A 16,863-nucleotide genomic window follows, 5' to 3' on the forward strand; every position below is an offset into this window, starting at 1 on the left:
GGACAAGCTTCTTCCGCATCAGTCAAGCCTTGAACTGAGAATAAACAATTTCATTCAGTTCCTTGTGCTCAGCATAGTTAAATTCACACTTCAGTTACTAATTGATCTTTCAATATGGCAGAGTCAGACACTGGCCTAAGTTTTGACATACATTTATTTATTTGTTTGTTTGTTTGTTTATTGACTTTATATACCACCTTTATACTAGAGTATAAAAATCTCTAGGTGGTTTACAGAATTAAAACATACAATATAACTCATTAAAAATTGATAAAAAGATAATTACACACAATGCAAGATGCTTGAAGTCCAGTGTGAAGTTTCCACAGTCTGTGTTGATTTGGGGAGCCATGTCATCTGCTGGTGTTGGTCCACTGTGCTTCATTAAGTCCAGGGTCAACGCAGCCGTCTATCAGGAGATTTTGGAGCACTTCATGCTTCCTTCCGCAGACGAGCTGTATGGGGATGCTGACTTCATTTTCCAGCAGGACTTGGCACCTGCCCACACTGCCAAAAGTACCAAAACCTGGTTCAATGACCATGGGATTACTGTGCTTGATTGGCCAGCAAACTCACCTGACCTGAACCCCATAGAGAATCTATGGGGCATTGCCAAGAGAAGGATGAGAGACGTGAGACCAAACAATGTAGAAGAGCTGAAGGCCGCTATTGAAGCATCCTGGTCTTCCATAACACCTCATCAGTGCCACAGGCTGATAGCATCCATGCCACGCCGCATTGAGGCAGTAATTGCTGCAAAAGGGGCCCAAACCAAGTACTGAATACATATGCATGCTTATACTTTTCAGAGTTCCGATATTGTTCTATTGACAATCCTTGTTTTATTGGTTTCATGTAATATTCTAATTTTCTTGGATTGTGGATTTGGGGTTCTCATGAGCTGTACGCCATGATCATCACAATTATAACAAATTAAGGCTTGACTTATCTCGCTTTGCATGTAATGCATCTATCTCACATATCAGTTTCACCTTTTAATTTGCATTACTGAAATTAATGAACTTTTGCACGATATTCTAATTTTTCGAGTTTCACCTGTACAATTATGCTTCCTGGCATCATTCCTTATTATTGTTTTTTTAAGGGAATGTGTGTACAATTAGGAAATGTTTGGCTCTACCCCCATTTTCTTCTAGATGCTCCAAACATAAAAAGCAGACATCTGTGAAACAAACTGGTCTGTAGTTTTCAATCTTCTTTTTTCCTATGTGCAGGGAGAAACTTGTCGAAGTGTTCGAGACCACTGGAGAATTATTAGTTGATTTAGGGTCAGACCAAACATCTTGCCACAATCCATTCAATGGCGGCTACTATCCTGTGGGGATGAGCTTTGATGAGGCTAATAACCTCATGTCCAGTGATCCAGAGAAATTCCGTGACTTAGTGAAAAAGAGGTATTTCAGTAATCTTCACAGGTTTTGTTGCAAGCTTTTGTGCATTGGATGAAACTCTGTCTCAATTGACTTCAGTGAGGTTCATTTTCCTCTCTAGACACTAGTACTTTTCAGTTTAGGTTTTGTGTTTGTGTGTGTTTACAATGAGGAGAGCTGGGTTTTAAAAATTAGATTCATGGAATTGGCACTTTGTTACATTGGAACTTCATGACTGTATTCCCTGAATCACTTGGACTCCTGGCAGGAGAGATATGGGCCATTCTCATGATCAAACATGAGGGCAACTGGGTGGGAGGGGAGAAATCTTTGCAAAGCTTACCTCCCCTGCAGACTATCATTCTGTGGTGCTGGGATTGCACACCCAGATGCTCAGCCGCTGCTCCTAACAGCGTGGAGGCACAAGGGCTGGGATGTGTCATCCCTGCCCCTGGATATCCCACAATGCACCTTTTGAGAGCTGGGGTGCGGGGAGTGCCCATCATTGCTTCAGCACCAACTGAAAGCAGCTGGCGCTGGCACATAGACAGGGAAACAGGGTTATATACCAGAAACGTATACATGAAAGAATAGTTCATAAGAACATAGGAAGTTGCCTCATACAGAATCAGACCATTTCCTATCAAGCTAGGACCAACTAGTTCAGTATTGTCTACAATGACTGGCACCAGCTTCCCCAAGATTTCAAGCAGAAGTCTTTCCCAGCCCTACCTGGAAATGCCAGGGATTGAACCTGGTACCTTCAGCATGCAAAGCAGATGCTCCCTCACTGAGCTATGGCCCTGTCCCCTAAGAGGAAAATATTATAGCAGACAGTGCTCACATGTAGTCACCCATCCATATGCAAACCAAGGTGAACCCTAGTTAGCAAAGGGGACAATTCATGTTTCTTACTGTAAGACTGGCTCTCCAACCTGTCCCAAGTGTCTTTGGATACACATAATGTTTGATTGTGTAATAGAAGTATGTATTTGTAGTGTGATGTACATCCAGTATAGTAGTATTCTTCCTAGTTACTCATACTATTTGCCCCTAAAGTTTATATGTGCATAAGGCAACAGCACTGAGGGATTATATTTTAAAAAACACACACTGGAAATTGGTAAGCCAGACAAAACGGAATGAAATAGACATTTGGGGTTTACTGAGCTCTTAGTAAAAAGCAAGTGAAGGAAAGTAGTGCAATGTAGCCTTATGGAGGAAAGGGAAGGAAAACACAGTCATAACCAGGCATATCAAACACATAGCATGTCGAGATCTTACCACATCATGGCTAGAGTACAGTATCAACACACACAAACCATGCCTGCTCAAGATCTTGTAAACCAATTTCATGCACATCCAACCTACAATGGTATTAGCTTCTTCTTCTTCTTCTTCTTCTTCTTCTTCTTCTTCTTCTTCTTCTACAAGCCATGATGCTGTGGGATATCACTTGGGGATGCAGCTAATAGTGAGAAGTTCCCTACATGAGTACCATAATATCTACTTCTAGCCTGAACAGAGATGATCTGAACTGGAGCTGATCTGAAACAGGGACCACTTGTGTGTAAACAATTTCCTCCTCCTTGCAAAAAAGTGACTGTCTATACTGCTGTACCTGCATTCAACATAATGTGTGAATAACAGTACTTGGGTATAGATCTGTACCTGTGTACACTGTACACTTGTATAAATGTTGAACATAATGTGTGACAAGGGCTTTCAAAGTGTTCAAAGTCTTCCCACTTTACACCACACTATATTTTTATGACTCAGAACATGGGTTAAAATGCTCATATATTTTTTATACATTAATGTGAGTAATTTTGTGGCTTTTGTTTTCAGCCTGAAGAGACAAGTGACTGCCATCAACAAACTGGCTGATAGAGGAATGTCTTTTTGGGACTATGGAAATGCTTTCCTTCTAGAGGCTAGCAGAGCAGGTGAGTAGGGCATTTTCTTTTTTGCATTCAAATTAAACAAGTTGTACATTTGGCTGTCTACAACAGCTAGGTAAGGAGTGCTTCCTTTGCTACAAAAATTCTACACAACAGGAAGGCACTTTTCTGTGTAGAAGTGGGTGTTCAATTCTTGTGTGGCATGTGGTGACTGTATACTTAAGGAGAGCTGTATGTAGATTGCATGCTGTTTTCTAGAGATGTGCATGAAAAATTTTTTAAAATTCATTTTGAATTCAAATCAAATTCCAAAAATTAATTTAGAATTTGAATCAAATTCAAATCTGCTCAAAAAATTCAATTCAAATTGAATTTGAATTTATTTGAACCTGTTTTGGCACCTTTTAAAACCAATCAGGGGGGCCGAATGGTTTTTAAAATGTGCCAAATGGCTCTCAAATCAAATCTGAATAAAAATTTGATTAGTATTCGAATCACATTGCCCTTTTAAGGGGTGATTCAATTCAAATTCAAATCACCCAGATTCAAGTCAAATTGATTTGAATTTGAATCTATTTGCACATCCCTAATGACTTCTACACAGAAGTGTCTAGAAAGTACATAGGACATGTGGCCCAATTCTCAGCCAATGAGAGTGTTACACTCCTATTTGCCCAGCCCTACCCATAACTCTAACAAAATGCTGAAGCTGCCTTAGAAACTGCCAATCACCTCCTGTGTATGAAAGGGGAAGGGCTAGTTCTTTATCTCTTTGGACATGGACCATATTATGGTCCATAGTCATTTACAGAATGTGGTGCTCTGTCTTGAAGTCCATGGATTTCTTTCTCATCAAATAATTTGCATTTGAATTCTTTTGAAGGTGCTGATGTCAAGATAAAAGGAGCCAGCAAAACAAAATTCCGATACCCTTCCTATGTTCAGGACATTATGGGGTATGCAGAGGAGAATAAAACATGAAGCACTGAAGCTTTTTTTCACTTAGAAAGGCAAAGTTAATGTGTCCACACTTTGTGGAGGGAGGGATTGGGGAGGGAAGGAGGAAGCCACCGAATGAGATGCCAAGTCCCAAGTGACTTTTTGTTTTTTCCGTCACTCCTGTGTCTCCACACCGGACTGGTCAACTATAAACTAGATTCTACAGTGCTGAAGTTCACAGTTCTCTTGGGAAGCCAGTCCTGCATGTTATTCATTCATAGACATATGAGCAGCATGAGAGAAATTCTGAATCAGAGGAAAGTAGTCAAACTCATTTGCGTTAGGCATAAAAAAAATCTGACAATCATAGCAGCATCCCAAGGGGAAATGCCTGCCTTTTGGGGATGGGATTTTTGCTATGCTCCTGGTTGCATGCAGTGTCATGAAACCATGAATTTGCAGAAGGGCATGCAAGCTGGAAGGCAGCCTCAAGTCCACCATCACAGTGGACTTTGGGATCCATTTTAATCTGCATGGTGAAATTGACTGACAAAGTGAAACATGATTCATTCTCTCCCTCTCCATCTCCCTCTGTCCCCCATATGCTGTTTTTGGTCTGGATGGTGCCCCTGCCCTGTGTGAAGTTGAGAGTATGCTCAGAACTCCTCTGGGCCTGCTCCAATGTCCAAAAACCCAGCCCAGCCTGCTAACCCACATGAAATTAGAGCATACCCTGGAGACCTCTGCATTGGTGTAAAGGACTCTGATGTGCACTCCAGGATCACACTCTCCCACTGCCTGCTCCACTCCGAGCCACCTCTCATCCATCTGTTGAAGACAGAGGTAGTGGTGGTGTGTGTGGTGGTGGTAAAATCAGCCTTCTTTCTCCTACCACACTTAAAAAGCAGTCTGTAGCCAAAACTAGTTGCTAGCTGTGGACAGGGCTGAAGACCATGGGGCCTTCAACAAACTGCCTTCCATGGGTCCTCCTCCTACATGGTGGACTCCAAACGAGCTACTCTGCCACAACCATGAAAAGGCTATGGGCACAAAATGGTCTCAGGGATCAGCAGTGGTCTCCTTTGAGAACCCTCGGCCATTGGTATTTGTCCAACAATGCTGAACCCTAATGCTAATAAATGTAATTTTATTCATTATGTTTATCCTGTCCCTTGTTGAAGGATATGAGGCTGGAAGATGTGGTTGCCTATGATATGCTCACAATTACTCTGTGAGTAAGCTAGGATAAGAGATGACTGACTCAAGGTCATCCAGTTGAGCTCCATGGCTGAGTGGGGATTTGAACCCAGGTCTCTCTGGTGCTAGTCCAACATTCTAACCACTTTGCCACATTGGCTTTCCTTTGAATCATACACTTAGTCAAAGCCTCTACGTCTTCTGTCAGAACGTGCTCATGGCAGGTGTGGTTGTGATTATACACACACACAGTGGCTTCTGTCTGTTTGTAAAGCCTTGCTTCAGTTCTGAAATAATGGTCCAAAGAGCCTTGTGTTTGGATTACTTTGTCTGAAAATGTTTGAAATTCTTCAATCTTCAGTTAATGAAAGAAAAGCATTGCTAACTGCCAGGATAAATATGACAGGAATTTAAACTATCTACTAATCGTTAAATATATTATCTTCCCAGTGACATTTTCTCCCTGGGATTTGGCCCATTTCGTTGGGTTTGTACCTCAGGCAGCCCAGAGGACTTGGCAACCACTGATCTTATTGCCACATCAGTGCTTGAGGAAGCCATACATCAAGAAGGTAAGATACCATTTTGGTTTTTTTTTAGCATGAAGGGTGAGTAATGGAGAATTGATAAACCTGAGATACTTGGAGATCTTGCAGTTGAGACACCAAATCCTTATCCTCTCCAGGTCGCTTTACACAAGGTTAGTTTCCTAGGCAGACACTGATCAACATCCAAACTAATGGTGTGCTGGTGCTATGAAGGAGGGATGATTTTAATCAATCTTTCTTTCCCTCTGAAGCCCACTGTGCACCACAAAAATATGTCCCTGTGGGTCATGCTGCATTAGTCTGGATGTTGGTGCGGAAATTCCATGATCTCTTTCCTGTAAGACAAGTACACAGATGTCTATTACACCAGTTGGGGCTTCCTACCATATGTACATGGGAAGTAATGGAGATATCCAATAGGTGTTTCCAATGTTTGAGACAAAATGAAGATATCCCAAACAGATACTTCAACTGAAGGAAGGCCAATGAGGTAGTGGACAGCGTGCTGTATATGGAATGGGAAGATCGTAAGTCAGCCATTGTGTTCAACCTACCTGACAGAACTGCTGTGAAGATAACATTGGGGGAAGCCATGCTTGCTACCCTGATGTTCCTTACAAGATGGATGGGATGCAACTGACAGAGTAAATAAATACTTGCATGTAGTCAGATCATACTCCTAAGTGTACATTGAAAACAAAATCATTAAAATACTTCATACTGAACAAGAATTTAAGGCTGAAAAACAGTTTATCATATGAGCCTTTGTTTTTCTTTGCTTTATTTTTAAATTCTGATCTAGGCATAGGAACACAGGAAGCGGCCTTATACCAAATAAGACCATTGGTCCATGTAGCTCAGGGCCACCTTAAGTGGTGTAGTGGGGAAATGCTTGACTAACAAGCAGAACGTTGCCGGTTCGAATCCCCACTGGTATGTTTCCCAGACTATGGGAAACACCTATATTGGGCAGCAGCGATATAGGAAGATTCTGAAAGGCATCATCTCAGACTGTGTGGGAAGAGGCAATGGTAAACCCCTCCTGTATTCTACCTAAGAAAACCACAGGGCTCTGTGGGTGCCAGGAGTCGAAATCAACTTGATGGCACACTTTACCTTTACCATCTAGCTCAGAATTGTCAACAGTGACTGGCAGAGGCTTCTTTAAGGTTTCAGGCAGGAGTCTTTCCCAGGCCTACCTGGAGATGCCAGGGATTGAACGTGGAACCTTCTGCATGCAAAGCAGACGTTCTACCACTGAACTACAGCACCATCCCTCTAGATTAGTTTGCTGTTAGAAGAGTGAAGGCTGCCTGTAAGACCTTAAATCTGATTTTCTGAGAGAATAGGCATGAACCTATAGCTGGTGATAAATAAAATTTTACTTGATTGAAAACAAAGGTACATCTCCATGTTAGCAAGTACTGTAGAAGCCTGCAGCTGATTTGTGCATTTGGATGACAGGCTAACATTTAAACAGCATCTGTCCTGAAGGCTGCAGTAGTCCCTAACACCCAGAATATTTTATTCTCAAGCTTCAGATATTCCCTGAAGGTATAACATACAGCCTTGAATTTCCCACCATTCAAGGGCAAAGAGGCCAACATATTTTAATACAGTTGGGAAGATATTTATTTCACCAAAAAAAGACCATTGGAATTACATCTATGTATATATAAAATGACATTTTTAAATCCTGTCTGAGGCTGATTTGGCAGTAGCTGTGTTATTGGGTTTGCTGTTGTGCTTGGCAAAGCAATGGATAGAGGAATTCAGAGAGACATGAAAGCTGAACTTGAGTGGAGAAGATGCCTATTAAAATGACTCATTTTGGGGAATCATCTTTGACCTCTTTGTTATTGAATGCTCCTACTTACAGGTCAGCTATGCCTGCAGTAGAGTACTTCAGCTATGGTCCTAAATGTTAGGGAGCTCAGGAGGGGAGATTGCTTTATCTGCTTCCACTACAGTGGAAGTGCACAGGTAATGGGACATTGCTAATTTATATTGTCTGGAGTCATGGAGTTAGAGTTCAAAATAAAGTAGTTTATTTAGGAAATATTTAGGAAATTAAGACCTACGTGCCTCATTGCTGGCAGGAAAAGGGGACAGGAGAAGGAAGTCTCTCTCTCCAGGTGAGAGAATGAGAATAAGACTATCAGTTTAACAGAGGGGAAGTAGAGTAGAGAAAGCATGATCAGAGAGGGAATGCCCTTACTGGTTGCCTCTGTCCCAATGTCCCTAGTGGTCGATAGGGTTGCTGGTGCTAAGAGTCGATGCCATGCAGGAGCTGCATCTCCAACACCCCTTCTCATAGTCTCATGCACCAATCTATGACTCCCATCTTATCTTAAAGAATCTGGAACTGGTCTCATGGTAGTGGCTTATCAGCCCATCTGCTACCATGTCTTGAGTTGGGCAGTATTTCAGCTTAACTAGCCCATTCTCTTATGCGTCTCGAACATAGTGGTGCTTTGCGTCTATATGCTTTGTTTGAGATGTAGTCTTTCCATCAGAGAGAGTTGGCTGCACCCTTGGTTGTCCTCAAACATCTCAGTTGGCTTAGCTGATCAATTCCAAAGTCTAACAGTAACTTGGGTAGCCATGTGGCTTCGCTGATATGTACTACACTTCTGTGGATGAAAGCGCAACAATTGACTGCATTCGGCTAGTGCAACTGATGGCTCCTCCTCAGAGGCGTATCTCAGAGGCATAAATAGCACCTAGGGCAAGCACTGAAATTGCGCCCCTGTCCAAACATCTGACACCCATCTTTCAGATAATTTTACCATAATGTCAGCTGAAGAATACAAGTCAAGCTCGTTAATCTTTTAATATTTCAAAAACTATTTAGCAGTGGACGTAGCCAGGCCAAAAAATGCTGGAAAACTACAAATTTCAGTATGCTGGGGCTAATGAAATACCCAAATACTACGTGGAGGTGTACTTGGAAAACTAAACAGAAGTGCCTGTTTAATTCTCTACTATGCATTGTAGCATTACATAAGTTTTAAAAATAAATGGAAAATTTGACTTTCCCCAGATATTCTGAAAATAATTAAAGGATATTCAGAGTAAATTGTGCCATTGCTTGGAATATATTCTAGTATTTCAGAAAGACAGTTAAAATGAGAGAAAGAGAACAAGAAACTCTCAGTGGCCTTAATACTAAGGATTTCATACTGATTCGAAGACAAACTCGCCATTAATAGTCATATTATTAAGACATCACATTTAACTCACTTATCACAAGAAGCAAAGTAAGAGCAAATGAATACAATTGTCGCTCATAAGCTTCAGCTCAGTATTCACAAGCCCTGATTCTCTGTATATAGTGCCGAACTGAATATGTGTATAGTGACTTATATTATATTACATTTTTAAATTTTTTTTAAAAAACCTGTAGCCCCTTTGTGGGGCTTCCTAAAGGCCGGTAGGGGGTCGGGTCTGCAAAGGTTCCCCCTCCCCCCACCGGGCTCTTAATTAACCACCACAGCCCGCCCCGGGCTGATTTTCGGGCCCGTTCGCACATGCAAAGGTCAGTGTGGTGGACATTTTGGAGGCCACCACACATGCTCAAATGGCCTCTGCAAGGCCTGGCATGGCCTAGGGCCTTGCAAAGCCATTTGAGCATGCACAGCATCCATTTTGTTTTTGGTGGCCACTTTTTAAATTTTATTTTATTTTAAAAATGGCTCCCCCTTTCAGGTGGCGCTCAGGGCACGTGCCCTGCCTGCCCTACCCTAGATACGGCCCTGCCCTCCTCCACAGAAAAACAGATTTTTGCTGGTGGACTTGTGAGCAGTTCTGTCCTCAGCTCAATTTGTGTCCATGTATCCCATTAGTCTAGCCTTGTGAATGTTGCTATGTACAGAGGTTTCCCAATTGTTCTTCTGTATAGACTGTTGTCTGACCGTTGTTGTCCTGATCTTGCTTCAGGAAATTGGTCTCCATTGGTATACTGACCAACTTGGCTTCTGTCAGTTTCAGACCATCTAGAAGATACTTTATCTTCTGTTTCTGATTGAGAAGGTAACTTATATCCGCTTCTCTTATATACACTTCTCTTTCTATTTCAATGTCAAGATAATAAGACATGCTTCCTAGTATATGTGTGCACGAATCAAATTATGTTGTTCGATTTGGGGTCAAATCAAATCGCAGAACCATTGAATTGATTCACTGAGAGCAGCCAGCTTGGTCAGCTGTCTCAATGAATCACCCTCAAATCACCCAAATTGATTTGGGTGATTCAAGCACCATTTTGAGGCCCGTTTTGCTGGGAAAACAGGCCTCAAAATGGTTTTTTTTTTTCCCCTGGGGAGAACTTGTCTACTAATTGGGTAGACCAGTCCTCCACTCCAGACTTGACATGTCTGCCCAGCTCAGAGGACATGTCTACCCACTGACCCCAATTGGTAGACCAGCTCTCCCTGGAAAAAAGCGCCATTTTGAGGCCCATTTCCCCAGCAAAACAGGCATCAAAATGGCATCCAAATCACCCAAATCAATTTGGGTCAAATCAGGAGTGATTTCCTTCAACCCTGAATCAAGCTCTCTATTTTGAGGGTAATTCAGTTTGAGGTTGAATCTGCAAATTGCCCCTGTTTCAACCCGATTAAATTAAGCCTTGAATAGAATTTCACAGGCCTGCTCAACTTAGGCCCCCCCCAGCTGTTTTTGGACTACAACTCCCATAATCCCCAGCCACAGTGGCCAATAGCCAGGTATTGTGGGAGTTGTAGGCCAACATCTGAAGGAGGGCCGAAGTTGAGCAGTCCTGGTAGTTCTTTCACTTCCACTTCTTTGTTCAGATGCTCCACAATCTCTTGACTGTCTTGTTTCTTTTCATAACAAATAATCAAGTCATCAGCATAAGTCAAAATATAAACCCTTCTGTTATTTTTGAATCTCTAGTATAGGCAGGGATCAGCCTTTCCTTGCATGAACTCCTCCTTGAGTAATATCTGGTTCAACTTCTCATTCCATGCTCTAGCAGCTTGCTTCAAGCCATACATGCTTTTCTGGAGTTTGCATACAAGCCTCTCTTTTCCAGGTTCTTCAAATCCTGGTGGTTGCTCCATTTTTTAATTTTACATTTATTTTATTATTTTTACATTTTATATCCCGCTCTTCCTCCAAGGAGCACAGAGCGGTGTACTACATACTTCGCTTTCTCCTCACAACAACCCTGTGAAGTAGGTTAGGCTGAGAGAGAAGTGAGTGGCTCAGAGTCACCCAGCTAGTATCATGGCTGAATGGGGATTTGAACTCGGGTCTCCCCGGTCCTAGTCCAGCACTCTAGCCACAACACCATGCTGGCTCTTCATGAAGATGTCTTCCTCTATGTTTCCATAGATGTCTTCCATGAAGATGTCTCCATGAAGATGTCTTCCTCTATGTCTCCATGCAGAAATGCAGTTTTCACATCTAGGTGATCAACTGTCATTTTTCTTGCTGCTGCTATGCTAAGAAGTGTTCTTACTGAAGAATGCTTCATGACAGGTGGAAATGTCTCATCATAGTCTTCACCATATTTTTAAGAGTATCTCTTGGCTGCTAATCTGGTTTTTGTAGCACTCGATGTCTCCTTCTGCTTTGTATTTGATCTGGAAGACCTATTTGCATCCTATTGACTTTCTTCTTGTAGGTAGTTCCGTAAGTGTCCAAGTTTTATTTTTGTGTAGAAATTCTATTCTACACATCTCATAGTGACCACTGGGGGTGGGGGTTAGGGTCATGGATAAAAGTGCTGGACTCCTCCCCTCTTTGTTCTTCCAATGTTGGTCTCCATTTTGTCTCTCCAGAGATGGCTGTTTGTTCCGTCTCTCTCCCCTTTCAGCCTTAAGCTCAGCTTTCCTATCCTTTTTGTAACGTCTAAATAAATCCTTCTTGTTCTTCAAACTTAAAGAACTGTCTCCAGACTTCTTGCTGTTCCAAACTGACTTTACTCTGCTAATGGGAGCTGAACTGCCATTCTTCCCCTACACTTGTGTTGTGCTTTCTGTTGTGAAGCAGAATAGCTGCACAACAAGGTTATGAACCAAGGAAATTATTCCTTATGAACAAGGAAATGCACAACAAGGTTATGAACCAGCCCCAAATCAAGCCAAAATGCCCTTGGCAAGCAGTATTAGCTATCATTCTGACAGCTGCTTCTGGTACTTGGAGAGCCATTCTATATTCATCACTGTTAGTGCCAACTTCCCTTTGCTGTGCCTTTGTTCCACTTCTTTGTGACCTGAAGAAGCCAGGCTCTGATGACTGGCTGAGTAAATGACAGACAAATGATGGCGGCAGCCTCAGCAGCACTGCTGAGAGGGTCTGAAGAGGACTTTGTGGACACTATATAAGAATATATAATTCTGATATAAGCTATAAGAATCTATTGCTACTGCAACCAAACTGAGGGTTCTGAAGATCCATGACTGAACATCCATTGGCAACACACATCCATGTTTAAGCAGAATAATATTTTTGTCCTGGTGCTTTGCACTTCTCTGTCATAAGAATAGCCTCGCTGGATCAGGCCCAAGGCCCATCTATTCCAGCATCCTTTTTCACACAGTGGCCCACCAGATGCCTCTGGGGAGCCCACAGGCAAGAGGTATGTGCATGCCCTCTCTCCTGCTGTTGCTCCCCTGCAACTGGTATTGAGAGGCATTGTGCCTCTGTGGCTGGAGGTGGCCCACAGCCAACAGACTAGTAGCCATTGATAGATCTGTCCTCCATGAATTTCTCTAAGCCTGTCTCCCTCTCACTTTATCTCTGGTCACTTCCTATAACATTTTAAAGGTCAAAATTAGCCACTTGAAAAGTCGTCAGCATGTCCAAAGGGCCCCCCCCCCCTTGCTATGCACATGATATAGCCTTGGAAGAATTGGAATATGTGCTGAGGGAAGGGGTGGCTTCTCTGCAGTGGGAGTGAAATGACATTATTAACTAATTTCAAGTGAAGAATGTGCTCCCTGTTTTTGCTTGTATTTGGAGAGGCTTGGGAGATATAAAAATAAAACAGAAAACAAAAAATAACTCTGAAACTTGGGAGTCAGCTTCCTTGTTGACAGAGATAATGTGGGTGAGAGCTCAATGTACTTTAGTGTCTTCTAAAACCTAAATAAAGATCAGCACACAGTAGAAGCAACAAAGTAAATTGATACAGCAATATTTTCATGGATGAAGTGGCAAAATTTTTAAATATGAAAGACAGATGGGATTCAGTAATTTGGGAAGGATTTTCAGTCACACTAATAAAAGGGCAGTAATTCTACCCAGAAAAGTGAATTAATTGCAATACTTGTACACACAAGAAGACGGGAAAGAGTGCATGAGACATTCTAAAAATATTACAGTTCCCTGCAATCATGCCATCATAATAATGTGCTCAGAGCTGAAATAACCTGTCCCCTTGAAATTTCCCTCTGCAGATTTTAATAATGAATATTCTGAATGTCCTCTGGCTGTGTGAGCAGTTGATCAGTACTTGAATCAGAGCAGAGCCAGGAGACAGCAGCCCCCTTATCTTTTGATCAGGCTGCCTTGGCTATGATCAGGCTACATGGGGGTGGGGAATCATGTGGTGGGGTGTGTAGATTTCTTTAACTGCCTTGAGATCTAATATTCGATAGTATATTAATGCACTAAATAAATCAAGAAACAGCCCCTTCATTCATTCATTCATTCATTCATTCATTCATTCATTTAAGTACATTTATGTTGAAAATTATTATTGAATTATTTATACTAAAATTATATTTATACTAAACATTATTGAACTAGTTTTCTGTAATTCAAGCACTGTAGTCAATTATTCTCCAACTGTTCTCAGAATATTGTCTACTGGCATTAGCATGTAATATCTAAAGATTTTCAACATTTGACAGAATCTGTCAGTGCACTGGTTTGGATGATACTATCCCTGGCACACGTGATCAGGAAGGGGACATAGTGAGAGTATACCCTTCAGGACATCCTCATTTAAACCAGTACTAGGAACACATGATGGAACAGCTATAGAAATATGGCAGGCAACAGAAGAAGAATCAGTCAAGGCTCTAACCAAACTATGCCAGCAAATTTGGAGAATGACACAGTGGCAAACATATTGGAAAAGGTCAGGCTACATACCCATACCAAAGAAAGGAGACTAAACAGATTGCGCAAACTATCGCACAATATCTTTAATTTCACATGCTAGCAAAATAATGCTCCGGATCGTCCAATGTAGATTAGAGCCCTACGTGGAAAGGGAAATGCCGGATGTTCAAGCTGGTTTCAGAAAAGGCTGAAGAACAAGACATTATTGCTGATGTACGTTGGATAACTGAGAAAGCTAAAGAATTCCAGGAAGAAGTCAATATGTGCTTTATTGACTACAGAAAAGCCTTCGTTCATGTAGACCATGTCAAGTTGTGGAATATCCTTAGGAAAATGGGCATCCCAGAACACCTCATTGTTCTCATGAGGAACCTATACACAGGACAGAAAGCCACAGTCCAGATGAAACAGATTAGTTCCAGATCGGCAAAGGAGGAAGACAAGGCTGTATACTTTCTCCTTCTTTATTCAGTTTATATGCTGAACATATACTGAGAAAAGCTAGATTGGAAGAAGATGAGCATGGTTTTAAAGTTGGAGGAAGAAACATCAATAACCTGTGCTATGCTGATGACACCACCCTGATAGCTGAGAATGCGGATGATCTGCAAGCTCTAGTAATGAAAGTCAAGGAACACAGTGAAAAAATGGGGTTACAATTAAATGTAAAGAAGACTAAACTAATGACAACGGGTACAGCGACCAGCCTCAGAATTGACAATGAAGACATTGAAGTGGTGGATAGCTTCTGCCTTTTAGGATCAACCGTCAACAGTAAAGGATCCAGGAGTCAAGAAATATGTCGTAGACTAGCACTTGGTAGGGTAGCGATGAAGGCCTTAGAAAGGATATTTAGATGCCATGACGTGTCTACACCTACAAAAATTAGAATCGTTTGAACAATGGTTTTCCCCATGACGCTCTATGGATGCGAAAGCTGGACTTTGAAGAAGCAAGATAGAAAAAGTATTGACGCTTTTGAACTTTGGTGCGGAAGAGAAGACTTTTGAGGATACCCTGGAGAGCCAAGAAAACAAACAAATAGATCATAGAACAAATCAATCCAGAATTTTCACTTGAGTCACAAATGACCAGGCTCAAATGATCATACTTTGGACACATTATGCGAAGATCCAGCTCCATTGAGAAGTCCATAATGCTGGGAATAGTGGAAGGAAAGAGAAGAAGTGGATGATCAGCAGCAAGGTGGATGGATTTAATTACAACAGCAATGAATGAATCACTGAGAGACCGTAAAGGCCAAGTTGAAGACAGATCATCCTGGAGAGAATCTATCTATGTGGTCACTAAGAGTCGACACCAACTTGGCAGCACTTAATCAATCAGTCTATCAGGAGCACATGTATAGGGACCATTCAGATCAACAGTCCTTCCCCACATGATACAGGGAGACAGCTGAGACTTCTGAAGAAGATGTCCAAACAGACATGCTTTTGGTGTGTCCCCTTCCTGATTGCACATATTGAGGGTGGTATCATCTGATCTGGCCCAGTTAATATGCAGTAAAAATGTCTGTTCCACAAAGCATGAAGAGGAGTCAATGATGGCATAACAAGCAGGTCAGAACTGCAGAACCTTGGATAACTCTTGAGTGAGCAGCTTGGTCCTACAAAGATCAGAGGTGGAATGAGGCTTTAAATATTTCCAAGGTCAGACTACCCTTCCCAGCTCTGCTTCCCTTCCTGGAGAGTTGAGAGTCTTAAAGGAGCAGGCCTCTGCTCTTGCACACAATTCCTCTATGTTATTCTGCTTGGCCTGTTGCCGGAACTAGAGTTCAGGCACTGGGAAGTGTAAGGCTTCTAGCAAGGAGGGCTCTGGTTTTTCAGGAGGCCCCTGGGGGTTCATGTTCTGGTGACTACTGATTGACAGGCTTGAGATCCAATCCAGAGATGGGGCTGGGGACTGGTTCCAGGACTATTTTTGATCTAGATGTCTCCAACTTCTCAGGATCGGAGTCTGAGCTGTGTGAAACCTGGATGGCTTTAAGAGGGGTTTGGATAACTTCATGGAGGAGAGGTCTATCATTGGCTACTAGTTGGAAGGCTATAGGCCACCTCCAGCCTCAAAGGCAGGATGCCTCTGAGTATCAGTTGCAGAAGAGTAACAGCAGGAGAGAGGGCACACCCTCAACTCCTGCCTGTGGCTTCCAGCAGCATCTGGTGGTCCACTGTGTGAAACAGGATGCTGGACTAGATGGGCCTTGGGCCTGATCCAGCAGGGCTATTCTTATGTTCTTATGCTCAGGATGGGGGTTGAGATAACCGGTTAGTATTTGATGATACCTGTTATGTAGTAGATTTGGCCATATATGGCAATTGACATGCTGTAGCAGCAGTCAATATTTTGACAGTAACTTCCATGTAGTTGTCAACATTTCACAGTGTTTGACAGTTGACATGCAGCAGTTGTTAGTATTTAATAGGATCTGTCATATCGCAATGAAGATCTGACAAAATTCAGTAGCTCACATGCAGCAGATGTCAATGTTTGACAGTTTCAGACATGCCACAATTAAAATTTGACAGTATCTGACTGAATATGAAAAGCAATCAGTATTTTACAATATCTGACCATTTGATTGTAAAATATTGAAATACCTTTTAGATTAATGTAATTCATTAGGCCATCCTGAACAGGTGGTTTTTTTAATCTCAGGTTTATGAAATTTGTTTGCCAGATTATGGGCTCAATTTTTAATACAGAAATCTGAATTTAGAATTTGGGAATGGGGCACTAGCTCCGTGCTAGAGCATCTGCTTTGCATGCAAG

At 42.0% G+C, this 16,863-nt stretch overlaps 1 protein-coding gene across 5 annotated transcripts in view; it reads left to right on the forward strand.

The window, feature by feature from the left end:
• UROC1 (urocanate hydratase 1) overlaps window positions 1-16,863 on the forward strand; it is a 170,934-nt gene that overhangs the window by 51,057 nt on the left and 103,014 nt on the right. For all 5 annotated transcript variants that reach the window (XR_008316089.1, XR_008316088.1, XM_053295784.1 and 2 more), the window contains 4 exons: window positions 1,236-1,415; window positions 3,240-3,337; window positions 4,176-4,248; window positions 5,879-6,000. Coding sequence is in view for 3 of the 5 variants with exons in the window: in XM_053295784.1 (XP_053151759.1) it covers window positions 1,236-1,415; window positions 3,240-3,337; window positions 4,176-4,248; window positions 5,879-6,000 (473 nt within the window). In the remaining 2 variants the exon portion in view is untranslated. The remainder of the gene's footprint in view (window positions 1-1,235; window positions 1,416-3,239; window positions 3,338-4,175; window positions 4,249-5,878; window positions 6,001-16,863) is intronic.

This window comes from Hemicordylus capensis, chromosome 2 (assembly GCF_027244095.1).
Source record: "Hemicordylus capensis ecotype Gifberg chromosome 2, rHemCap1.1.pri, whole genome shotgun sequence".
Lineage (NCBI taxonomy): Eukaryota > Metazoa > Chordata > Lepidosauria > Squamata > Cordylidae > Hemicordylus > Hemicordylus capensis.